This window comes from Mytilus trossulus, chromosome 2 (assembly GCF_036588685.1).
Source record: "Mytilus trossulus isolate FHL-02 chromosome 2, PNRI_Mtr1.1.1.hap1, whole genome shotgun sequence".
Taxonomy (NCBI): domain Eukaryota; kingdom Metazoa; phylum Mollusca; class Bivalvia; order Mytilida; family Mytilidae; genus Mytilus; species Mytilus trossulus.
In genome coordinates, this window is record NC_086374.1 from 700,038 (window position 1) to 727,961 (window position 27,924).

Consider the following 27,924-nt stretch of genomic DNA (forward strand, 5'->3'; position numbering starts at 1 on the left):
GTTTCATTTAATTGTAATAAGTGGTTAAAGAGGAGTTGCAGAATTTGTGGCTATAAAGTAGCACATATTGTACTGGACAGACAAGCAAACATAAGTGATTGACCCCTATCCATAATCAGAGCTTATAAAAACAAGTGAAAAATATTCATGGGACGGACAGACTGATGGACGGACAGACAGAGGTAAAACAGTATACCCCCCTTTTACAAAGGGCGGGTATAATGATGTGGTAGGATTGCCAATGAGACAACTATCTGCAAAAGACCAAAATTACACAGACATTAACAACTATAGGTCACAGTACGTCCTTCAACAATGAGCAAAGCCCATACCGCAGAGTGGCTATAAAAGGCCCTGATAAGACAATGTAAAACAATTCAAACGAGAAAACTTACAGCCTCATTTATATAAAAAAAAAATGAACGGAAAACAAATATGTAACACAAACAAACGACAACCACTGTATTACAGGCTCCTGACTTGGGACAGGCACATACATAAATAATGTGGCAGGGTTTCACATGTTAGCGGGATCCCAACCTTCCCCCTAACCTTGGACAGTGGTATAACGACGAACTATTAAAATCAGATGAAAAAGGCTTAACTCATCAGATGGACAAATGAAAAAGGCTAATCTCATCAGATGGACAAAAACAACAGTATACCCCTGCCCCTTGCAAAATTTATGTTTAGGTATTGAAAACCACAAAAAAGTTTTTACCAAAAAACAAAAACAGAAAGTGGATTAGGAATCTAAGAAAGTAAAACAACTCCAATACTAAAATTAGCATAAATCACAGGTTAAAAAGAAAAAATGATGTTTAAAATATTTTTTGTTATAAATTGACAGACAATATATATTTGTTTTGGTTTAACTGACATTGTCATTGGAAATCGGATCCTAGTCAAGTCATTTTCAAAAGTTAAACATATAATAAGATTAACTCTTAAGTTCTTAACTAGCATACTCAAATGTTTCAGACATTAGAACATAAGATTTAGGAGATAACTGTATTTCATTTTAAGCTTAGGTATTGATTGGGGATTTGATGGTAGCAAATTAAGTTTACTGATGATGTCGGAGCTTAAAATACAATATTGTTATCTCCATTCTAATGACACTGACAGAAAACAACGTTAAAACATGTAATTAAAATCTATAATATGCCGTCTATGCTTGTGTGTATGTCCCATAACATCAATTGTCAACATTATATATTTGAATCAACAATATTGCTGAAATTTTTTACAAAGATGATCCTTACATGATATTAATTGACAAACACAGAGCTATAAAGCAAGATATTTGAAAGCGAAAACAAATTATAACATATATGGGAACAGGGATGTTGGAATAACTATACGAACTAGTACATTGTGTAATACCATTATACAATAGATATAGGAAGATGTGGTGTGAGTGCCAATGAGACAACTCTCCATCCAAATAATAATTTATAAAAGTAAACCATTGAAAGCCAATGCGACCATTTTACAAGCACATATAAACCTTGTGAATTAAAAAGTTAATTATTTCAAATATATATTTTGCATCTTATCAACTTGTTTTAAACATTTCTTCTTGAAACAATCATAAAACAAAACTTTTTATAATTTCATCTAACATCATTATTCATAGATTACCTGATGGAATCTGCCAAATATTTGTTCATTGCAATAACAATGATTAATGTCAATATGCATTTTTTTTTATTGTAAGCTACAATAATCATTTACTGCTTCTATTCCTCATCATTTTTACCATAAGTATAATATCTTGCTTCAAATCCTTGACATTTTTGGCCTAACAATATTAAATGTTTAATTTTATTTCCACAAAAAAATATTAGGAAATTCAGTTCTTATCAATCTTGTCAATACATTGTTTGCAGTTTTTGCTACATTCTAATTCATCTAAATGAGAACAATTGGTTAAATACAGTCACTACTTAAAACATGATTAATTATATTCTAATCTTGAGTAAAACTAGGAATATTGACCAATGTTTTAATCCATAGCTTTGATGTGTAGTATTATTTTGATGCAATCCTCTGTATCATATTCTGAATCAATCTGTATTTATGTTGTCTTTCCAATTCTGAAAGAAAACAAGACAGTTTCAAAGTTTAAGACTCCCATTATAATGCTAGCAGTAATCAATTTTTATCCTGCAATTGGGTGTCTTTCCATGCATGAACAGCCCATCATATATCATAAGTCCATATTTTGCACTATACTGATTGCTTAAAAATAATTTTGTGCATTGGTAATTACTGCAACATAAACTTTCCTGACCTCATAATGTATATTGCATTCACATTCAAATGACATATTTGCTTCAAACATGCATCAATACCCAAAATTAGTCTGGCAATTGGTGGAAAATAACCCATATAATAGGAGGGCAGCCAAAAACATATTTGTTTTCACTTATCTCCAATTGTAAAGAATTATACATTTTAAATGAAATTTATTGGTGTATAAACTGAACAAGTCACTCACAAACATTCATAAAAGTCCTGTGAAGTGAAGTGATAATAATATTATATGAGTGAAGTGGTCCAATTTATACACCAATAAATTCCTTTAAAAAGACGTTTAATACTATACTCTGAAACAAACCACACATTACATTATATAATTATAGCCTTTGAACCAGGTCGAAGGAAGTATATTTAGTTTAAGGATGTATTCTTCTGACTTTTCAGTCTTGTTGAAATCTTGTTCTTGAATTATTTCCAAAACATGTGATACAAGTGAAAAATATTAATCAATTTAAAAAACATAATAATCAAACATAACTCGGTGAAAAAATTGTGTATTTACATGTACAATGAATAGTTTTTGAGTAATCCAGTGTCAACATATGATAAAACGTTCTTATATTAGCACCTACCTATAGTTTTTTTAAGTAAAACCTATTCAGATTGGTCCACTTATTCTTTATCATAGAAAGTATGAAAAAAAGTTTATTGTGGAACTGTGATTTTTTTTTACGATAATAGCCCTATAAAAGGTAAAAATCAATGTAAATGGGAAAATCATCAAAATTGGGACATTTTCAAAGGGATTTAGCGAAAAAAAGAAGTGCACCACCCTATGACTTTTTTCTTCACCAATTATTTTGTTACAGTCTTATAAACCTCAAAATCAGGTTAAGATATAAAGTTTAATTTAGAAATTTTTGGTTCCTCATAGGTGTACATCCTTAAGTTCCCATGCCTTATTCATGATATAATCTCTATTTATCGCTATTTTGTGCATTTTTCGTGATAATTTTCATATCATGCTTCTCGCTTGAGATGGAATACTTATCACTAGAAACTAAGGAGGCCATGTGGCGTTGCTAATGAAATTGACATGAACATGATGAAATTGACAACGTCGTCATAGGTAAAATAGCGATAAATAGATTATCATTGGTCATCTCAACTCGATTGCTTTTCTCACTTTCGCTGTACCAGCTCAAGCGAGAAAATCAATCTTGTTGAGATGATCAACGATAATCTATAATTATAGCAAGCGATAACTGCTTCTCAATGGTAAGTTTTATTAAAACAAAAATGCCTTTCCAGAAGGGCAGTGCCAATTTAGTTCAGAAGGCATGCAAATATTTGTTTTCCTAATAAATTAATGTTAAATTTTGCATTCTGTACTGAATTTTTATTACTAAAAACCATAAAATTATTTAAATGCATGAAATCCTAAACGGATGCCCAACTTGCACTATCATTTTCCATGTTCAATGGATCATGAAATTGGGTAAAAAATCTAATTTGGCATTAAAATTAAAAAGATTATACCATGGGGAACATGTGTCCCAAGTTTCAAGTTGATTAGACTTCAGCTTCATCAACAAATTGCACACACTGAAATGTCTCGCCTTCTTTACTAATCATTGATATTATGTTGATAATCCTAAATATAAAGCTTTATTACAATTGTCACATAAATTTAACAAACCAACAAAACTAAACATTGACCTTTGAACCATGAAAATGATGTCAAGGTCAAATGAACCATGCCAGGTGGACATGTACAGCTAACAATTCTTCCATACAACAAATATAGTTGACCTATTCCTTATAGTTTAAGAAAAATAGTCTCAAACACAAAAACTTAACACTGAGCAATGAACCGTGAAAATGAGGTCAAGGTCAAATAAAACCTGCGCGACTGACATATAGATCATAAAATATTTCCATACACCAAATAAAGTTAAACATATTGCATATAGTATTGGAAAAAAAAACAAAAAAACTCAAAAACTTAACTTTGACCACTGAACCATGAATATGAGGTCAAGGTCATATGACACCTGTCAGCTAGACATAAACACCTAACAATCATTCCATACACCAAATATAGACGACCTATTGCATACAGTACAAGAAAAACAGACCAAAACTTAAATAAAACCACTGAACCATGAAAATGAGGTCAAGGTCAGATGACACCTGCCAGTTGGACATGTACACCTTACAGTCCTTTCAGACACCGAATATACTACACCTATTGCTTAGTATCTGAGATATGGACTTGACCACCAAAACTTAACCTTGTTCACTGATCCATGAAATGAGGTCGAGGTCAAGTGAAAACTGTCTGACAGGCAAGAGGACCTTGCAAGGTACGCACATACCAAATATAGTTATCCTATTACTTATAATAAGAGAGAATTTAACATTACAAAAAATCTTAACTTTTTTTTCAAGTAGTCACTGAACCATGAAAATGAGGTCAAGGACATTGGACATGTGACTGACGGAAACTTCGTAACAAGAGGCATCCATATACAAAGTATGAAGCATCCAGGTCTCACACCTTCTAAAATATAAAGCTTTTAAGAAGTGAGCTAACACCGCCGCCGCCGGATAACTATCCCTATGTCGAGCTTTCTGCGACAAAATTTGCAGGCTCGACAAAAATTAGAAAGATCATTTCAAAAGCAACAAGTTTACTAAGTTTCAAGTTGATTTGACTTCAGCTTCATCAAATACTACCTTAACCAAAAAACAGATGGATGCACAGACCAGAAAACATAATGCCCCTCTACTATCTTAGGTGGGGCAAGGTGGGGCAAAAAAAATCAATTTGTGTCGGCTCCAGATGACTTTTAAAATGTAAATATCATTGAATCTCTAAATTATCTCCCTTTGCCATTAAAATTGATATATCTTCTATATTTTTTATGATAAATTTCAAATAAGCTGTTCTTAAAAAACTAAACTATTGTAAAATTTGAGCGATTTCTGTAATTCATTTATTTTTTATTTTGATATTACCTCTATTTCCCCTATTAGTTCAACAGAAAAAAAAAGTACTTTTACAATGAAGTATGCTTCTTTCGAAGGCAGAATGTGAGCATAAATATGGTGACCCCATATTTTTATTTTATTTTTCAATTAAGTATAATAAGATAAAGTTAATCTATAGAAAAATGTAGCGAAATCCTTTATAAAATAACATTTTGTTATACTCACGAGTCCCCTTAAGTACTTTGATAGTATCATGATGTAATACTGTACCTGTACCAGCTCAAGCGAGAAAAACAATCTATAAATGTTTGATGCTTATGGTTGATATCTAAGTCAATAACGATTTGTTCACCATCGAGTAAGTTTCAACAGGTTAATATATATATTTCATTGTGTTGTATATTTCTCAGCGAGCATGATATGAGGCCTTTTTAAAGGAGATTTTCCCTAATATTTAAATAAAATAAATAAGCTTAACGCATTAAACAACAATTGAAAATCTTGTTTTAGATTGCAGTATAAAGACAATAATAGTGATTCGGCCCGAAATGTGGAAAAAGCTCGGCACAGCCTCACATTTCCCCATTTTTAAGCCTCATCCTTATATCGTTGATATGTTAAGTCAATGCACTATTATTGTCTGTGTATGAGATGTTAATAAATTTTTTGGTTGAACTAAACGTCACAAAAATTGTTGTTGTTTCTGCCTATATTAGATCACCTTATTCATCATAGGCTAGGACATGTAGGATGTGGTAAAAAGTATTGTTTCCAATATACAAGATTAAAATTTGGTGAGGCATTTTTAACCTTTTTAGAAGCCCAAAATTTCAATTATGCATCAAATTGTTTTAGAAGCATTTCACACATACTACATAAACATGTAAAATATTTGAACTTTACCTATGTTGAAGTCTTACTGTTAGCTGTATCTCTTCACAATCAATATCATTACACATTTTCAAAACGTCAGCAAACCTGTAAAGAAGAAGCAAAAATGAGCATCTTGAAAAATAATAAAATGTATTACAACCAAAAGCACAATAAACTTCAAATTATTTACAGGCAAATATCTAACATGAATACGTCATTATCATATTTGAGAAACTAAAAATAAAAGAAGAATGTCCTGCTTGCATCAACATTTTGGACACAATTTTCTTGTGGGGCATATAATAGAAAATAATGAAAAGAAACTATAATATAAAACAAATGCATGAAACTATCTTCAAACCAGAAACACTCAACTTTATAATAAGAACAAGAGTGGACACAGATGAGTGTAGATAGTATTATGAATTATGGAAGTAATACACATACTGTGATATTTAAACTAAAGTAAAATTCCTTTACCTCCCTTGAAAAAAAATTGACTAAAAATATCCTTCTTCAAGCACATCTTTAGGTTGTGTACAACAAATGTGTAAAGTTTCATCAATATTGATTAATTCCTTTAGGAGTAGTTACTCTTGACTTGTTGCAATTTTTTTTATATATTAACTTAGTAAATTCTGTTATCTCCCTTGAAATAGTTTTGACTAGAATAATTTCCTTCATGCACATCCTCAGGTTGTGTAATAGTTGTGCATACAAGGTGATGATGGGCAGACAGGTTGATTCCTATATACCCCCCCCCCCCCCCCCCCTGGAAAATTAAGTATAACTTAATAACCAAAGGTGCACTAGCCATGCTAGCTGTCAAATTCATGTTCATCAATTGAACTCAAACCCTCAGACTTAGTATATACACCTATCCAAATCACAAAAAAGTCTTTTAAAGAGAGAATACAAAATGCAAGAACTTGTTATAATACATTTCGTCTCCATTTCAGACCAGAAGCAATGTAATTAACAATCTTTGAAGATATACAATGGTTCGTTTTTCTTATGTTAACAAACATTTATGTATACAATACACTTACAACCAGATGCATTCATATACAAGACAAATTGTCTGGGTCAGTTTAATTTCATGTTATAAATTAAAAAATATTTTAGTTTATTCTGAATCAAACAGTTGCTAAAAGCATAATACTGAAATTATATGATTCAACGTGACCATTTATTTTGATTAGCTAAGTACAAAATCATGTCATTCTTCATAGCACAATGATATGTGACATCAATGATAGCATGTGCTTCCACAAAAAAGTGCACATGTATAAATATAAGAAAAACTGGACAGAAATATTTTTTTCATGATCCTAGCTAAAAACTGTAATTATAAAATTGAATGCGTCTTTCAACAATTTTATAGGGTTGTGAAAGTATTGACTGCACGCTTTTTTAGAATGAAGCACTCTCATCTCAATAAATTTACAAAAAGAAGCATTCAATTCTTATTTTATTTTCTTTTATCATTCATGATTGACTTTTTGTGAACTCAACAGCTGCACTTTTAATGGAACCAGTTATATGCTGTGAATGTTCATTCTTTTAAATTGGTAAGTTAACATTAGTCAAAGTTTTAGTGGATTTCATAAACAAATAGCAGATATTCTAACTGGATTAAGTCTGATAATTAGATATAAATTTATAGAAGACAACTAACCTGGATTTTCTCAAGTTTACAAGAAGAAATAATCCATAAATCTGTTGCACACTAAAACACACATTTTTCAGCCCAGAAAATGCTAAGTGTGAATACAATTTCTATAACGAATAAATTTTCATGTGGTGTGATCCCTATCCTCATAAAATGTTTCTGTGGTAATTCAGTTCTTTTCAAACTGGTAATAACTCCATTGTTTTATGTCTTTAATATATAGTCCTAATCACTTTTAATCAGTACATATGGGTCAAAATATACAATCGATTTAAGGTTAAGTTATTGCAGTCTTTTCTTTGCTTCTGTACATATGTAAACTTGCATATGTATGTCGCCTTAATTCAAGCTGAGACATTTTCACATGACTGGTCCCATTTCTTTTATTGGCACAAAAGCCTTCTAATACAGTTCTTCTAGTTCAATTATATTCAATTTTAAAAAAAAGCACCATCCACAATTTTATGGCAGACTAATAGTTTAATTAGATTCATATTCTGCTTCTTATCCCAAGGTCCATTAGAGATTTCAACCCATACATTACACAACATCCTCCATTACTTTATCATTTATCCTTACAAAATTCAAGCAGTATACCTTTAAAGTTGAAATGGATTTTGAATCTATTTACAAAATATATTTGATGTTCTTGATTGTGACGAAATTTTCTCGTAGAGTTTTCTGTCACCATTACACAACATCCTCCATTTTTGCAGTCATGGGCTACAAACAAAGTGCCCTCAATAAGTGTGTGCAGCAATGTTTATCTTGTAGTGGTCAGACCAAATTTTAAACACTTAAAAACTGCATCTTCCCCCAACTCCACTTATGTTCCACAACATAAATTACTTTATCATTTATCCTTACAAAATTCAAGCAGTATACCTTTAAAGTTAAAATGGATTTTAAATCTATTTACAAAATAAATTTGATGTTCCATATTGTGGCGAAATTTTCTTGTAGAGTTTTCTGTCACCATCACACAACATCCTCCATTTTTGCAGTCATGGGCTACAAACAAAGTGCCCTCAATAAGTGTGTGCAGCAATGTTTGTCTTGTAGTGGTCAGACCAAGTTTTAAACATTTAAATACTGCATCTTCCCCCAACTCCTTCATCATCACTACAGTAACATTAGAACTTGTTATCTGATGAATTAGACCATAACTTATCTGAAAAAGAGCATATCATGCAGACATTTATATGTTGAAACAAACAAGTGTGGACACAGACCAGCATGGATAGTATCCAGCATTCTGAGAGTATTGAATGGCAATACATAGTCTCCCAACCAGTTAAAAGTTCATTGTTCTCTTACACAAAATTTGAACTTGGTCTCTAAATTGTCATGTTTAAACTATAAATACCAATTATCAAATCAATATATCAGTAGGCAGGCATGACTAAAACAAAATTTAAACTTGACCTGTAACTTGTAATGGTATAAATAAAAACTATTCAGGATCATTAAGGAATGACTGTAATATTTTTTTCTTTCTATGAAGAAATAACATAAACAAATTGGTGCACACTGAATAACACGTGTAGTGGGTTATTTAACAGTGTGCACCACATTTTTTATGTTATTTCGAACAGACAGAAAAAATATTTAAGTCATATCTAATGATTTAATTCCAAATTCCATTTTCAACCGAAGAAAACCATGAAAAAACGTTGATGTGGTCATGGTCACATGACTAGATTATGTCTATGGGCTCATAACAAAATAACGTCAGTAAATCAGAAGACGCTTTACATCCAAAATTAAATTATTTAGGAATAACAAAAAAATAGTGAAAAATATATTTCTTGCATGAAAATCCATGGACTTTAACTCTGCAAAAGAATATCAGACCGGAACAATTCACACTTGATCAGTGATTTGGTATCGTTTAACTATATGCCTTAAAAATCAATATCTTCAAGCATTAAAAAAATGTGGAAAACCAATTATTTAAGTGAATTTTCTAAGTCTAGGAACCCTAACTCTGCAATAACATATCGTACCTGAATAAAATTCACGCTTGATCTATAATTTTTCATTGTTGAATTATATACCAAAATATCAAACAATTATCTTCAAGCCTGAAAAAAAAATGTGCTTCATCGAGCACAGCAGGATGCAACCACAGAGGTCCAATCCTGAACAGTTCAGGCAAAAATGTACACAATATTCAAGCTTGATACAGGTCTGAATTTGAATTTTAATTAAATGTTTGAGACAGTATAGGTTTCTGTCACAGAATGAATATAGTCAAAGAACTTGACATTGATAAAATGATATTGGAATTTATTTTCAACTGAAATTATCATGCTGTTTTGCAATACACATTACTGTTGCTGTAATACTCAGAAGAAAAAATTGAGAAAACCCCATAAGGAGTAGGTCAAGTAAGACCCTTTTTTGGCCCCAAAATATAGCAGTTTTACAAAATTGTTTAAATGTAAACTTTTATTCATGTATTGGAAAGTAGAATGCTTATGCTACATAAATATGGGCTGTTTTTAAAATACAATGCACATATATCAGGTAATAGCATCATCAAGTCATGTTAAATTACTGAAATCTTCAAAATTTTAAAATTTAAGCTAAATTTTAGACAGTTTTCGTCATGCTACATAAATATGGACTGTTTTTAAAATACAATGCACATATATCAGGTAATAGCATCATCAAGTCATGTTAAATTACTGAAATCTTCAAAATTTTAAAATTTAAGCTAAATTTTAGACGGTTTTCGTCTTTAAATGAAAGTGGTCGCATTTGTGTTCATCCTTAATATTGAAATGTTAATTGTATTTAATAATACATAACATACATAAAGGTTAAGGATGAACACGGATGCAGCCACTTTCATTTTTGACAAAAAACATCTGAAGAGTGCCATTATTTAGCATATTAGATAGATTTTTTCATATTTAAGTTGGGAGTGTTTCTATTGAATAAAAAACTTAAAATCTTTCAATTAAACTAATTGAATCAACTGAAATAGATACTTAAGTGCTTAGAAAGTGTCCAAAATCTTTCCTCTGATGAACCAGAAATTTGAGGCCAAAATTGGCCCTTACTCCTTTGAAGAAAAAAAATAGAAACAACTGTGACCAACTCAGTTGCCACACTAATACTATTAGTTTCCATGTACCTTGAACCATGCAATTGAATAGCATTCTATTTAGAAAATGGAGTATCGTATTTCTAAAACCATAATTTAGAATTTAATTTAGAAAGTCCATGTCATAAGGTACATATGTACTAAGTATCAAGTTAATGGAGCCTTATCTTTATTGAACGGGAATAACCAAAAGACATACTTACATGTTCGTTTAATCTAAAATAAACAATATCACCACTGTTCAATTTGATTCTGTTATCTACTGTTCTGTTCCCAAGTTCTAATCTTTTAACACCTATACTTTGTTCTGAAAAATATATGTCTTAAATACACCAAATTCAATACAACAGCACTATTCTTTTTCATTTTCAATAATCTATAGAAAGAAATACCTGTAATATTTTGCTTTAATCTTTCATCAATAATTTGTTTTGCTAAAAGCCTTTACAATATATATATATTACATGTTCTTTGTATTTTCACATGGTAAAACCAGATGATATGCAGGGCAAAGCTTTATACGACTGCAGAGGTTGAACCCTGAATAGTTGGGACTAGTATGCTCACAACATTCAAGCTGGATACAGTTCTGAATTTGGATTGTGATTAAATGGCTGAGACAGGATAGGTTTCTGTTACAGAATGAATGTGGTCTCATGAACTTAAATTTTTTTTTTACTTTTGAGCAATTCACTATGCTGTTGAATATTAATCCTCTCAAAAAAAAAAAAAATTACAGAAATTTTCTTCTTAATTTCCGAAATCTGAAATGAGAAAAAATGAACAACCATTCTTGACAAAGAAAGACAACTCCAATTTAAAAAATGTATATTGGCAAATTTTCAATGAAGTTCATTTAACTTAAGTTATTGACAAATTTCCAATGGAAACTATTAATAAAGTATTTGGCAAATTTCCAATCTACATAATTTAAAAGAAGTTTATGTGTGATATTCATATTAGTTTCAATTATCAACCATAAACTGCTTTTAAATTATGTTTTGTACTCAAGTAATTGTCCATTAACCTGGAAACCCTCTCCCCCCCTTTGTGCACCTTATTCCTTAACAGTTTGAACCATAACTCCCAAAGACAATTCTTACCACCCCTTTGATGTATTCCAATATTGGAAATCTAAATACATGGTTAGGTTCAGCATATCAAAGAACCCCAAAAATTCAATTCTTGATGAAATCAAATTAAGATCAAATAAAGTTCAATTTTGGACCCTTTAAGACCTCACTTTGGACAAATTTGATAACCTGGCCCATATATCATAAATCTAAATACATGGGTCAGATTCAGCATAGCAAAGAACCCCTTATACCCAATTTTTGTTGAAATCAAACAAAGTTTAATTTTGAAAACTGGGCCCATAATAAAAAAACAAAGAACATGTTTAGAATCAGCATGTCAAAGAACCCCAAGAATTCAATTTTTGGTCAAATCAAAAAAGTTTAATTTTGGACCCTTTGGACCTTAATGTAGACCAATTTGAAAACGGGACCAAAAATTAAGAATCTGAATACATGGTTAGATTTGGCATATCAAAGAACCCCAATAATTCATTTTTTGATGAAATCAAACAAAGTTTTTAATTTCTGACCCTTTTGGCCCTTAATTCGTTGGGACCCAAAACTCCCAAAATCAATCTAAACCTTCCTTTCATGGTCATAAACCTTGTGTTAAAATTACATAGATTTCTATTAACTTTAAAATATAAAATTTATTCTAGATACTTGGAAGTCCACCACTGACATCCATCTTGAATGATGGATCACCTACACAGTAAAAACACTTGGAAAGAACCTCATAAGGAAAATTTGTGCCATGGTTGGTTTCAATCCATTTCTAATAAACAGTTGTAATTAATTCAATTTTACAATTCAGTTAATTACTTTTTGAAATATGGAATTCGATGCTCTTCAACTCATACTTATAATTTGGCCTTGCAACTATTTTGATTCATTCCTTACTCACAACTCTTGTAAAGAAAAAAAGCATATCTAGTGTAGATTAAATTATAAGCCTGGTACCTTTAATAAGAATTTACTTTTGAAATGAAATAATTGGTTACTTGTGGCTTTAATATTATTCTTTATATCATTACAAATTGACACTTGCAGAATTGAATTGAGGAAGAAAATTAAACAATAACTGGTTTCAAGCTTTGCTGAGATCAAGAATATTTGTGAGGTATCAAGAATGCCATAGTATGTATAGTAATATTGGATTATCTACTTGTTTGTATTTTTAAAAATTTTAAAATAGAAAAGTCGCATAAACCAGGAAAGCTCAAAGCCAATCCAGTGCCCACAGATAAACCTTTATTCATTGTTAACAATGCATTTTTGGGGTACTTGCAATTCAAGGCTTATCAAAATGAACTACAGGTTAACCAGTAAATTGGTGAAAATCTTGTCCAAGTAACTTGTTACGCAAAACTATTCAAATTTGAACACTAAATAATTACATTAGATGTAAGTTTCATTATAATACTTTATTCTGATTGGCTAACTGCACATCACATGTTATTCCTCAAGCAATTGCATCACTCAATAAAACTTTTCATTCATGATAACACGTGGTCCCACAATAAAGTGCACAGGTTAAATGAATAAAAAAGTTATAAAATTCGTGTTTTCATGATCATAGCTAAAAAATGTAATTATAAGTATTGAATGCTTCTTTTTGTAACTTCATAGGGTTGTTAAAGCATTGACTGTGCACACATTTTTAACTACACCCCAATAAATTTACAAAAAGAAGCATTCAATTCTTAAATAAAAGCATACCATTTTCTTTCTGAATCTTATTTCCCATCACAAAGCTTTGAACACGTGGATGGTTTATTTCGTCAACTGTTTGTTTTCCAGGTTGAACTCTGAAAAAAAAAGAAAATAATACATAATGTGGACAAAACCAGAATATCTTAGAAACAAATTCAACTTTATTTAAATATATTTAGTAAGATTTTAAAAAATCTTTGCACATATGATTTTATATTTTTTTAGCGTATGAATATATTTTTAACCAAAACTATTTTTCCCTGCATCATACTCGAGTTGAAATTTTTGTTAGAAAAGATAAACATTTAAAGAGGGACGAAAGATACCAAAGGGACAGTCATACTTGAAATCTAAAACAAACTGACAACGCCATGGCTAAAAATGAAAAAGACAAACAAAAAAACAATAGTACACATGACACAACATAGAAAACTAAAGAATAAACAACACGAACCCCACCAAAAACTAGGGGTGATCTCAGGTGCTCCGGAAGGGTAAGCAGATCCTGCTCCACATGCAGCACCCATTGTGTAAACTTGACTAGGAGTTTACTTAAAGCATTGTTAAAATGGCATATTTAAAGACAATTGTTTTTTCTAAAAATATTATTGTAGAAATAACGTGTGAAATATTCCCCCCAAACCATTGCCGTCTTTAGTCTTGTGCAAATATATTTTCTACATGCCCCCAGCTATTGTAAAAACATAATTTAATCAGACAAAGTATGTAAACCTGTACCTTATACCATTAGACTTCCATGTACCATTATCAATTATATGGCATATTTCCTCAATATGAGCTAACTTCATTGCAGTATCTCTATTGGCATTGTGATGGTTAGTTATCGATTGCAAGTGCTTCACAATTCCACACCAACTTTCACCAGTCTCTATGAAAGAAAAAGTAAGGCATTTGTTAACAAATACAACAAATGGCTCAAAAGAGCCTGAAATGGCGCACCCATTATTTTTTGTGTGCATATATTTGTTAATGAAATGTAATTAATATTTTTTTAAAGTACATAAATGCATGCTAAATCATATCAAAAGCAAAAGAAAAATATTGAAAAGGTCATGAAAGGTAAGCTGACCCTGAACTCGAAAATATATGGTTTCTATGCATTTAAACTTGATATAAGGCAAAAAAAGCCACTTCTGGGTTAAAAATTTCTACTTCAGGTCTCACTTGAAAGATGTTATCCTGATTCCAAACATATACAGTTTGTAGGGACTTCTATGTGAAATAAGGGAGTTATTTACAAGTTCTGGTTTACAAAATGACATTTCCTATCTTAAAAAATACCATTTATTATCAGATTCCAAAACTGTATGAAAATTACACATTTTCCATGATAATTTGCCAAAAAACACTACTTCTGGTTTTCTCAACATCTCTTCTGATTGATCATTTAACAAGAATGTGTCCATAGTACAGGATGCCCTGTACCACTAGCACTACTATATTCTTTGTTCAGAAGCCCATGCAATTGGGGTCAAAACTCAATTTGGCATCAAAATTAGAAAGATAATATCATAGGGAACATGTATTTATCCTGCAATTGGGTGTTCTACTATATAGATACAGCCCTATATACATCGCTATGCTGCATCTGTATACTATACAGATATTGCTTTAAAGCTCCGCCCATTGAGGAAGTGAGTATTGTATGAACCTGCATGACCTCAGAATGTGTAATGCAGTCGCTTTCCAATGACATATCAATTGCGAATTAATGATTTCTTTTATACATTCGATTTGTTTTTAAACATTTCTTTAGAGCAGTAAGAATCAAACCAATTTTCTGATAACATACTCACATGAACAGCAGTCTTTTCTACGATGACAACTATTGATTTCAAACTTGAATGTGTATGATTATGTAACAAAAACAACAATGTCAATTTCAGCATGCATGTTTAGTGAATGTCGATTATGAAGCATAGGACAACTCATACACTCTAATTGGATAATGTTTAGCTAGTTTTAACCGTTGACATTATTTGTTATGTTAAAATAGATAATTATTCCCCCTGTTTTATTGTTGAACATTCAAGATTCTTTTTGTTTGCAAACCCGTCTCCAGTTGAATGTGTGATTACTGTATCGTCATACCTGTCAACTGTTACAATTACTACATGGGCCTCAGGTGATTTCAAATAAATGCAAAAGATGAACTTTAATTTGTGTCTTTCAAAACACAATTAAGATACAGAATTAATTGCAGGATAAAGACAATAACTGTTTAGTGTCTTTAAATATCAGCTGTATTTGTAGTCAGCTTAAAACAGGTGTAGTAGCTTGCTAAAAGCTAGCATACACCTTGTTTCCTAGCCTTGTACAAATACAGTTGATATTGAAAGACACTAAACAGTTAGTGTCTATTAACATGTATACCAAGTTTCAGGTTAATTGGACTTTTAACTTCATCAAAAACTACCTTGACCAAAACTTTAACCTAGCACAGGACAGACAGACAGACGAACAGACAGGTGGACAGAGGAATGGACGCAAAGACCAGAAAATAGTATGTCTTCTATCACAGGTCGGCCATAAAAATTGGTTGTTGGATTCGTCTGAACATTTCAGGGCTGATAGATCTTGACTTCTATGTTCTATTCTGAGATATGGTGGCCATGTTTAGTTAAAGTACAGATATCATACCTGCCAACTGTCACTATTTGTGGGGGATTTCCTCCATGGAGGCTACCAAATTGAAACTATTTAAAGAGCAATTATGTCCACAATTTTAACAAAACAATAAATTTTACAATGAATTGCAGCTTATATAAGTATGGAGAAACTAAAAAACAACATTACACTGTATTTAAAGGCCCCCTTGAAGGTTTTTTAGGAGTATGGCAGCCATCTTGCATTCAAAACCCCCATGCATTTTGAAAACTTGGCAGGTATGGATAATAAAATATTAAGTTCTTCATAATTTTATGGTCACTCAGCTTAAGAAATTTGAAATTCTTTACAACTGACAACAAGGGATGTTAAGTGATGGCAAAACCTATATTTCCTTTTGGGAATGGTGCTTAAAACAGACAAGGGTTAAACTAAAACAAGAATGCGTCCATAGTACACGGATGCACCACTCGCACTATCATTTTACATGTTCACTGGACCATAAAATTTGTTGTCAGTTCTTTAATTTGTCATTAAAATTAAAAAGATCATATCATGGGGAACATGTGTACTAAGTTTCAAGTTGATTGGACTTCAAAAACTACTTTGACCAAAAACTTGAACCTGAAGAGGGACGAACGGACAAACAGATGGATGAACGGATGTACAAACCAGGACACATAATACCCCTCTACTATCATAGTTGGGGCAAAAAATCATTTGGCATAGCAGTCTGCACGGATAGCCCTGGACTAGTAAATATTGATTCAAACTGGTGAAAATTTTCAAAATTTTATGTAGTCATACAAGGGAAAAAGTTTGATATTGAGATTTCTAGCTAGAAGTGGAAAAAGTTTTCTGAGCAGACTGCCATAGCAGTGTTCTCCCCACAAATTTCAAATAGCATCCTGAAAAACAGGCAAATTTGTAATACCACCATGTTTCTTAAAATTATAGCATCACATCAATTACACAATCTATACAAAAATCTTTTCAGATAGCATCATAATATAGCAATATAGATATAGGAAGATGTGGTGTGAGTGCCAATGAGACAACTCTCCATCCAAGTAACAATTTAAAAAGTAAACCATTAAAGGTTAAAGTACTTCAACACGGAGCCTTGGTTCACACCGATCAACAAGCTATAAAGGGCCCCAAAATTACTAGTGTAAAACTATTCAAACGGGAAAACCGACGGTCTAATCTATATAAACAAAACGAGAAACAAGATGTACCATCTAATGTACCATCACATTACCATGATGCTGAAAGGCCCTGGGGAGAACACTGCATAGAGGCAGGGGCGGATGCAGGAATTTTCGAAAGGGGGGATGCTAACCCAGGGCAAAGGGGGGTGCAAAACATATGTCCCGATACAAATGCATTGATCGGCAAAAATAAAGGTGGGGTGCGCACCCCCGGAACCCCCCCTCTGGATCCCCCACTGATAGAGACAAGAGCGTCGAAATAACAGTATTTAACTATTACCAGTGGTATAACCAATAGGTACACCGTGCAGCCGTATTTGTTCCTCAGTATGAAGGCAGTGGTGAATTTTCTGCTTTTTCAAAGTATCTGGAAACTGCTGATAAATGAGTTGATTAAACTGGTATTGAAGGTCTCCTAGTCTGGAGAGTTCAGATTCTTGCATGGCTAACTTGTTACTCAATTGCACTATCTGCAAATATACAGGGCAAAAATGACTATTTATAGTTTGTATGCAAGTAAGATACAACAAGTGAAACTGCAAGCTACTGCTCACTGATTATACCCCCGCACAAGTGGATAATTTCAATAGTGTAAAAATATGCAAGTATTTGGTAAACAGGAAGTTATTGATCGATTAATCTGAAAACCCATCACACAGTATAGGCGACTTGTATTAATCCCGACACAAAATTTCGGAAATCCTTGTATGGTAGTTTCTGAGAAAAATGTGACGAAAATTTTAAACTGCCAGTCATGTGTAAAGTTTTACAAGTGTTTAGTTAAACAGGATGTTGTCAAGTGATGAATCTGGATGTAAACACATCACACAGTATAGCTGACTTATATAAACTCTGAAACAAAATTTTAGAAATCCTTTAGAAATGCAACGAATATTTTCAACTTGGATATCATGTGTAAAATCATACAAGTGTTGGTAAACAGGATGATGTCAAGTGATGAATCTGAAAACTCATCACACAGTATAGCGGACTTATCTAAAACCCAAAAATCAAATTTTAGAAATCGTTGTATTGTAGTTCCAGAGAAAAATGTGACAAAAAATATTCATGGTACTGATAGACTGACTGACGGAAAGACAGAGGTAAAACAGTCTCATTTTTGGATGCAAATATGTTGATTTTCTTATTTTCTTGGTTTATATTTACATATAAAATATTTTGATTACCAAAACTTGAAGCAGAAACATTATATAGTAAGTATTTTGAGTTCATCAAACTTTTCTTCAAGCAGCTTGTTATTGTTGCAAATGTAGGAGCCCCCCCCCTTGAGTCTCCTGAATGACCATACCATTACATAACCGTACAGTTATGTTCCCACACTGTGGGGATGGAAAAGGATAAAACTATAAAACTTTGTAGCATGCCATAAATTGCTTACAAACTGCAAATTACCATCATCAGGCCGATATAAGATCAATCTATTTAGGCATATATACCCTGTCAGTTCCTATGATATACAGCGACATCATTGGGTAATTATCCAACCACAACAAAACTTGACACATTTGTAATCAGTGATGCAAAACAGAACTGATTTTCATTCGTCAGCCATATAATTATTAAACTTACCTCAGACAACAAACACCAAAGTTTAACTATTTCTGTACTAAATCCTGCATGATGTACTGTAAAGGGTGCATGTTGTACCTTAAAACAGAAATAAAAATAATTTTACAAACAATTATATAGCTGTTAGAACACTTAATATTTTATGACATTTTTTTAGACTTCTGGGGTCTTGCCATTATTTTTACATGACATCCAAAAAAAATTGTGTTCTTACAGGGGAGAATCTAGTGACAATAAATACCTCCTCTGCATACACAGAGAATCTGAAGCACTTTAAATACTTTGTGAGTTTTCCATGAGGACACTTCTGATAATATATATAAACAAGAGTGCACACACTGAAATGTCTCACCTTCTTTACTAATCATTGATTTTATGTTGATAGTCTTAAATGTAAAGATTTATTACAACTGTCACACAAACTTAACATTAACCAAGAAAACCAAACATTGATCAATGAACCATGAAAATGATGTCAAGGTCAGATAGACATGATAAACCATGACAGGCAGACATGTACAGTTTAAAAATCTTCCGTACAACAAATATAGTTGAGCTATAGCTTATAGTTTAAGAAAAACATATCAAAACACAAAAACATAACAATGAGCAACGACTGACATATAGATCATAAAATATTTACATACACCAAATATAGTTGGCCCATTGTTTGCTACGTGCTTGAGATGGAAAATTATTGTTAGAAACTAAGCAGGCACGTGGAGTTGCTAAAGAAATTGACAAAATTGTCATAGGTAAAATAAGGATAAACAGATTATCATTGGTCATCTCAACTTGATTGCCTAAGCCCTTTCTCACCTCCTCCATCCAGGCTCAAGTGAGAAAATCAATCTTCACTGGGGTAAAGCTGATGACCGTAACTGCATTCACGGTCATCCCAAGATGTCGGACGAAAAATTAGGTAAGTATTTGTATTGTCTGTTTAGGTGTTTCTACATCATTTTCTTTACAAAGCATACTTTGATACGATGTAAATTTATAAAAGAATCACACGGAAATCACAAATTTCTACCGAGAAACGTGTATAAAACGGGAATTTGGATTTGAAAAGTTCGCTAGGATGACCGTAAATCGTAATCGAGATGACCGTAACAGGATTAGCGATTCATAACAAGGCTGACCGTAATTGGTTAAAAGATGACCGTAAATTGTTAAGGTGACCGTAATTTAAAAAGAATGACTAAATTTAAAAGGATGACCATCAATTGAAAGAAATATCCATATTTGTATGCATTGCTTTTTGTTGAGTTTGTCGCAATACGGGCTCGGTTAGTTCTTTTTAACTATTTGGCGTATTTTGAGTTTATATGAAATGATAGTAAATAGTATAATCGATGTTGTGGGTAGTTTTGATTTAAATGGACAATAGATGGACAATAGACACCTGCAAACAGGCCTCTACATTATCATTTTTTCTCACTTGTCCCTTCGGACAAGTTGCAAGAAAATCAACTTGTCCGAACTCATAACTCACTTGTCCGAATTTATAATTGAAAATTCTCCATATTGATTATACATGTTATATGCAATAATAAAACTTGCCCTTTGATTGTACATAATAAAGATCAATAAAGAGAGCATAAGCCATTTTGTTATGTTATATGAATACTACATCAAAAATTCATTTTATTATTTCAGACTGAAGGCTTATTTGCAAGACTGAGCTCTCTAACACATTGTCACTATCATGTGTCGTGCATTACATCATATCTCTTCCCATACCACTAGGTTCTCCTATTCATGGACCTATATTCATTCTGAAGTGGTGGCATGGTTTAAATATACCTGGCACCTTGTTTGCAAATAAACCTTTTTAATTCATTGATGGTGCCAAACAAGATTTTACAATTTGTCTTGATTTTTTACATACATTGATATATGATTATGAAGTACATAAAACATTTTAGTAAAAAATCTGCCTTTTTAGATTTTATCTAATTTTTCCATCTTAAATTATTATTTTAACATATAGATCTTATTAAATAATACCTTTTTTAATTCAATGTTATGCCTAAAAGCAAAATCAAATGATACAAACTTTAATTTAAAATTTTAAAGTTAAGGTAAAACTCCATATCATGCATATGGAGGTGCTCCTAATTCAAGAGGCTTATACTAAAAAGAAACATTTACATTTGGTTTCCTTCCCCTTACTTATTTTTCCCTGGTCAATGGCTGCCAGCATGTTCAAATACGTTCAATCAGAGACATAATATACAAGTTTATATGTCTCTGGTTCAATCAATGAATATTTATTTCATTTTGTATGATCAATAAAACAATCATTCATATTTTTATGAATGTATAATAAGTCTTGAATTTAATCTATTAACATCTGACATCGATTTTTTCACTTGTCCCATCGGACAAGTAGAATGATGAATCTACTTGCCCGACACCTATTTCCACTTGTCCCGGACAATCGGACAAACGGTAATGTCGAGCCCTGGCAAACAATGTGTGATTTTAACTGTGTCACTGAGTGGACCGTATCAATTGAAACTCGTATGTCTGTTTATTTTGCTATCTTCTGCATATTTAAAAAAAATGCACCTCAAAAACAAGGTAGGTTAGGTTTTTTTCTCAAACATAGACTTAATATAACTTTTACATATCTAAAGGTCCTGCCATGCTAGATGCATCAGTTTGTCTGTTCTCTTTATAGATATGTGTGTGTGTAAAAACGGCCATATTTTTCAATTCCCTCAGATGAACCATTTAAAAAGATTATGAATATCCGGTATTTGAGCCCATGTGTATGGTTCCAGAGGAGCAGAATACAATCTTGATTTGTCTTGATGTGTAAAAAAAACCAATTCTGTTTTCTGTTTATACAATTTACAAGGCTCTCCTTTGGAATTCGCTATTCATACAAGACTATTTTAGGATCTATTTTGCTGGAGCTCAATTTCAAAAGTTTGGTCGGAGTATTTTAAAAACATTTTCTGTAATTTTACTTATAACATAAAATGGAAGACCAATCAACAGAGACAATGGTTGTTGTAAGTAAAACCTTTTTTTTTTTTGTTAATATTATTTTTTCTTTTTAAGGATTTATCGTTTGACAGTATCCATGGTATATAGATAGTCTGGGCACTTACACTTATGAACACATGATCCATTCATAATTTTAGTAATTTTGTTTAAGCTATCAATTGTTATTACTCTAATGATGTAAATAAAACTTCATAATTTGAGTCATTACAAAATTTTGAATCACTCTGTTGGTTTTCTATTAGAAGAATCTCAAAAATAAAAAAAAATCCTTTGGCTTGTAGTTGGATGCTACATATGACGAACCATGTATTTGAAGCACGTCTTATTTTTGTCTACCTTTAGGATAATGTTGTCTTATAAATACGTCTTACACCAACACGATTAATTATTTGATACAAAAAAGGTAATACAAATACGGATATTTCTTAGAAATGACGGTTATACTATTTAAGGTACGGTCATCTTTTATAAATTACGGTCATCCTTCCGAAATTACGGTCATCATTTTACCAATCACGGTCATCCTTATTATATGTTACGGTCATCTTGAAAATATTTTAAAGATGATTTACGGTCATCTTAGCGAATTTTTCAAATCCAATTTCCCGTTCTATACATGTTCCTCGGTAGAGATTTGTGACTTCCGTGTGAATCTTTTATAAATTTACATCGTACCAATGTATGCTTTGTAAAGAAAATGATGTAGAAACACCTTAACAGACAATACAAATACTGACCTAATTTTTTGTCCGACATCTTGGGATGACCGTGAATGCAGTTACGGTCATCAGCTTTACCCCAGTGAATCTTGTTGAGATGATCACAGATAATCTATAATTTTTAATAGATATAACACAATCTAAAATGAATACTGTGGATTCATTAATATTCGTTGGATACCAATTTTTGTGGATTTCGTGGGAACCAGAGAACCACGAATTAAAATGTTCAACGAATTACTAATATTTTAAAGGAATGTCTGCAGACTTTGTCAAAACCAATGAAATTAAATATCCACAAATATACAGGTTTTCCTTAAACTACGAAAATTGATACCCACGAAAAAAAATGAATCCACAGTAACACTCAAATATATTTGTTTTTGATTTATAATCTTACTTTCTGAATTAAATTCACTAGAAATGAACAAATAAGGGGAGATAACTCTGTAATTTACTTTCATTCTAATCAATATTCTTAAACAAGTTATTGATTATTTACAGAAACACACTGAGGAAAGAATAATCATGTCTTACTTAGGATGATGATTACTTTTAAATAACACAATGAGCTTGACAAGCTTTTTCTGACCATGTTTTGATTTTTACCTTAATTTCCTAAAATTGTTAAAAATTTACTATAAAGGGCAATAATTCCTTATGGGTCAATTGACCATTTTGGTCATGTTGCCTTATTTTTAGGTCTTACTTTGCTGTACATTATTGCTGTTTACAGTTTATTTCTATCCATAATAATATTTCAGGGCAGATAGATCTTGATCTAATAATTACATTAGATGTAAGTTTCATTATAATACATTATTTTGATTGACTGGTGAAGGTGAAGAGCCTGTGTCGCTCACCTAGGTCTATGTGAATATTAAACAAAGGAGACAGATGGATTCCAGACAAAATTGTGTTTTGATGATGGTGATGTGTTTGTTCATCTTACTTTACTGAACATTCTTGTTGCTTACAATAATCTCTATCTATAATGAAATGTTAGTAAAAATTTACAAATTTTATGAAAATTGTTAAAAATTTACTATAAAGGGCAATAATTCCTTATGGGTCAATTGACCATTTTGGTCATGTTGCCTTATTTTTAGGTCTTACTTTGCTGTACATTATTGCTGTTTACAGTTTATTTCTATCCATAATAATATTTCAGGGCAGATAGATCTTGATCTAATAATTACATTAGATGTAAGTTTCATTATAATACATTATTTTGATTGGCTAACTGCACATCACATTATTCCGTAAACAATTGCATTAGACAATAAAAGTTATCATTCATGATGACACTAGGTCCCACAATAAAGTGCACAGGTGAATTAATTAAACTGGATAAAAATTGTGTTTTCATGATCCTAGCTAAAAAATGTAGGTATTGAATGCTTCTTTTTGTAAATTTATTGGGTTGTAAAAGTTGGACTGAGTGTACATTTTTAGAATTTAGAATGAAGCGCTTCCACGCTTCATACAAAATGTACTTCAGTCGAACGCTTTTACACCCCAATAAATTTACAAAAAGAAGCATTCAATTCTTAAATAAAATATTTATTTCATGTCAGATTTGCTGTAAATGCTTTGATTTTTGAGATATGAGCCAAAAACTGCATTTTACCCCTATGTTCTATTTTAAGCCATGGCAGCCATCTTGGTTGGTTGGCCTAGTCCCCGGACATATTTTTTAAACAAGATACCCAAGTGATGATTGTGGCCAAGTTTTGCCCAGAAGAGGAGAAGAAAGATTTTTTTTAAAGATAACGACGATGATGGATGACAAGTGAGTAATGAGAAAAGCTCACTTGGCCCTTTAGGCCATGTGAGCTTATTATTTAGTGTATGTGCATGTATAAGATAAATAATTTAGTGAACATAATTTTTACTACAAACACATTTCATATGAGTAAGTGAAAAAGCTGACAGGTTTACACTTACAAATGACCGGAAGTCCTTCCCCTGGCTTGATTTGTGGTACTTTATGAATTTTTCACCACATTTATGGTGGAATCCCTTCCAGTTGGCTGCATTTAATGCAAGCTGCAAATTTTCCTGTAACAATAAACAAGAGGTTTCCAAGAACCTAAAGAACTCCCCTGTAATGTTTTGCCTAAATCTTTCATCGATGATTATTTCTTTTATTTAATGTATATTAATGCTCTTCATATCTGTTTTTTTTTTTTAAAGCAAAAGATGCATTTTACACAATAATCTATTTTAGCCAGAGGGGCTATGTTCCTTAACATACCAGGAACTAAATTACAAAATTTGTACTTGATTCTCTGAAACTTATTCATCCCAAGTTTGGCTGAATCAATTCAGCAGATTCAACTAAGAAGATTCAAGTACATGTATAAATGAAGCAAAAAAGATGAATAAATCTTGAAGTTTCTTTAGAGGGCAATATCTCCTCAAGGGGACAATTGACTATTTTGGTAACCCAACCTATTTGTAGATCTTACTTTATTAAGTATTTTTGCTGGCAACAGTATAAATTAATTTAATAATATTCAAGATAACCAAAAAATGCAAAATTTCCTTAAAATCATCAATTCAAGAACCATGACTAAACCAGATGATCCGCAGGGCACAGCTTTATACAACGGTGGAGGTAAAACCCTGAACAGTTGGGGCAAGTATTGCTAACATTTAAGCTTGATACAGCTCTGAATTTGGATTGTTATAAAAAAAATTATATTATATTGGTTTCTGACACAAAATGAATGAAAAGATCTTTAATACAAATCTATTTCGCAATACTGTGCAATTACAGATTTCATCTGGAAACTTTTCAAAAATTTGAAATTTGACAAATGTTGTACCCATATAAAAATTGGACCCCCCCTTAAAGCAATTACCCCCAAAAACTTGATCCCCGACTTTCCAATGTAGTATATGGAACCTTGTAGTACAATTTCAGAAAGATCAATACACTTAAACACAAGTTGTTGTCTAGAAACTATAAAAATGCTGGTTTTTAACCCGTTTTTTTAACCCTTACTTTTCTTGCATGAATGGGGTAATGACCCCCAAACTCATTCCCAGCCTTCCTATTGTGATTTAAAACTTTGTGGTACAATAATTGATAAATCCATACACTTAAACACAAATTATAGTACAGGAACTACAGAAATTGTTGTTTTGGACCTTAAACTGATGACCATAACCGCCAAAATGAATCCAAACCTTCTACCTGTGGTATGATTTCTGAGCAATTGGAATACTTATACACAAGGTATTATCCTGTAATTAGAAAAATGCTTGTTTTGGGCACTTTTGGGCCCCTAATTCCTAAACAGTTTGGACCATCAGCCACAAAATCAATATCAAGCTTCCTTTTTGGGTATAGAACCTTCTTATTAAATTTCAAAGAGATTCATTCATATAAACTTTAGTTATTGTCCAGACACCAAATGTGTCCTCAGACAACACAGTCTACGACATCATACCATTATCTGATCCAAAATTTATTTGTGGTCGTATAAAAACCCGTAACCTAGCACTTTTGTCACAAATTGCTTTGATATCCATCAGTTATGTATTATCAAATGAAGTGCCTCCCCCGGCCCCTATACATTTTTTTCTAGAATAGCCTGAAATCATTCAATGGCACAAAATTGAACTTGATATGTAAATTTTCATGATAAAACTAAATAACTAATCATTGAATCAATATCTTCAAGCATGAAGCCAAAAAAACATTTTCTTTGTCCTAGGACATTTACTAAAATAGACAGTAACAAACTTCAAACTTAATCTGTTGCTAGTTATTGAAAAATTATATACCAAATTAATATTTCCAAGGTTAAAAAAACCCCAGAAAACTGATTTGCCTTAAGCAAAACACTGAAGATACTGTTGGTGCAAACATATTTTTGTTTTTAAATATATGCAATCACATAAATCAGGCCAACTGAATGGTTGTCAGAAGTCCAAAAATATGCATACATTTCTCAGTTTATTTACACAGCATTGATTTTTTTTTTAATAAACAAATTACAAAAAAATATCCAAATTACCTTCTGAAGATCAGTGCATCTGCTAAGCATACATTTTAAAAGTATAGAAACTTCTCCCAAGTATATGCAATGAAGCATATCTGGTGGAATGTCTCTGAAATAATAATTTTCAAATTTAAAATCATCTCAATCATCAAAATCACTTCAGTGAATTTTTGCTGTACATGGAGTAGATAAATTTCAAACCATCACCAAACAGGAAACGGCCTCACAACAGATCTAAAAATTGCTAACACATTACAACTCAACATGATCAAGCTCTGGACCAAACATAAAAGCGGCAATAGGTACTTCATTCTAGAAACGTTTGCACTATCAACACTTAACACCCCTATATGATTACTAAAAGAAACATTCAATTCTATTTCTAATTACATTTTTATGCAAGGGCCATTTAAGGCCTAAAAAAAAATGTTGAGTTTCCGGTCACCCGACCGAACGTCCTTCAGACCCCACGACTCAAAAAGTTTTTAAAGCTGATGTGGGAAAAAAAATTGTATGCCTACCAACCGTTTTTTCTAAAAAAGAAAATAATTTTTTTTAAGTCCCTCGATTTTTTTTTTTTCGCATCAAAAGAAAACAATGCTAATTGTAAACTGGAGGCTTATTTTTAGAATATACTGGAAAGTGGAATCTTCTTGGGTAATTATATATGCGGGAGCATGCGCAGTAATTATTTTCGTTTGTCAGTGTTTAAACATGGAAACACAACGCGTCCTGCTATTCGATGTTCAACGCGATAAGTGTGACCATTTCGTGGAGAAAAAAATATTTCTAAATTTTACAGAAAGTAACACCTTTTTTGACATAAGCAATGAAATTCATCCAATGTCTAACATCGATGAAAACAAAAAAATACGCAACACAAATTTTGTGCTCGGCCACCAGCAAAAATGACTGGAAATATTGATGACAATAACACAACTGTTGGAACTTGGAACAATACAATCTTTTGGAATTAAATTTATCAAATTTTCATGCCAGACCCTTCTTCAAAATGAACCTGATATTAATCCATCTGAACC

General features: G+C 31.9%; 2 protein-coding genes across 4 annotated transcripts in view; both read right to left on the reverse strand.

Annotated features, from left to right (window-relative positions):
- The window catches only part of LOC134708642 (zinc finger HIT domain-containing protein 2-like), a 111,003-nt gene that overhangs the window by 14,843 nt on the left and 68,236 nt on the right, over positions 1 to 27,924 (reverse strand). The gene's annotated exons all lie outside the window — the stretch shown is intronic.
- Positions 389 to 27,642, reverse strand: LOC134706199 (uncharacterized). Of its 3 annotated transcripts, none has more exons than XM_063564927.1 (10): positions 26,900 to 27,642; positions 24,819 to 24,932; positions 19,135 to 19,212; positions 17,825 to 18,014; positions 14,444 to 14,594; positions 13,712 to 13,800; positions 11,120 to 11,223; positions 8,724 to 8,975; positions 6,163 to 6,237; positions 389 to 2,099 (listed from the first exon to the last, which is right to left on the reverse strand). In XM_063564927.1, exons 1-9 carry the CDS (start codon positions 26,975 to 26,977, stop codon positions 6,229 to 6,231), a joined length of 1,065 nt encoding a protein of 354 aa, XP_063420997.1. In that variant the 5' UTR covers positions 26,978 to 27,642; the 3' UTR covers positions 389 to 2,099; positions 6,163 to 6,228. The 3 variants fall into 3 exon arrangements, with proteins under 3 accessions (XP_063420997.1, XP_063420996.1, XP_063420995.1); XM_063564926.1 differs by having other exon boundaries at positions 8,690 to 8,975; XM_063564925.1 differs by having other exon boundaries at positions 7,811 to 8,975.

Coding starts and splice junctions, on each gene's coding strand:
- LOC134706199 (XM_063564925.1), bottom strand. CDS start 26,977: ATGCTTCATTGCATATACTTGGGAGAAGTTTCTATACTTTTAAAATGT. Junction 18,015..19,134: donor TTTGGTGTTTGTTGTCTGAG/GTAAGTTTAATA, acceptor GTATATTTGCAG/ATAGTGCAATTGAGTAACAA. Junction 13,801..14,443: donor TGGAAGTCTAATGGTATAAG/GTACAGGTTTAC, acceptor TTTTTTTTTCAG/AGTTCAACCTGGAAAACAAA.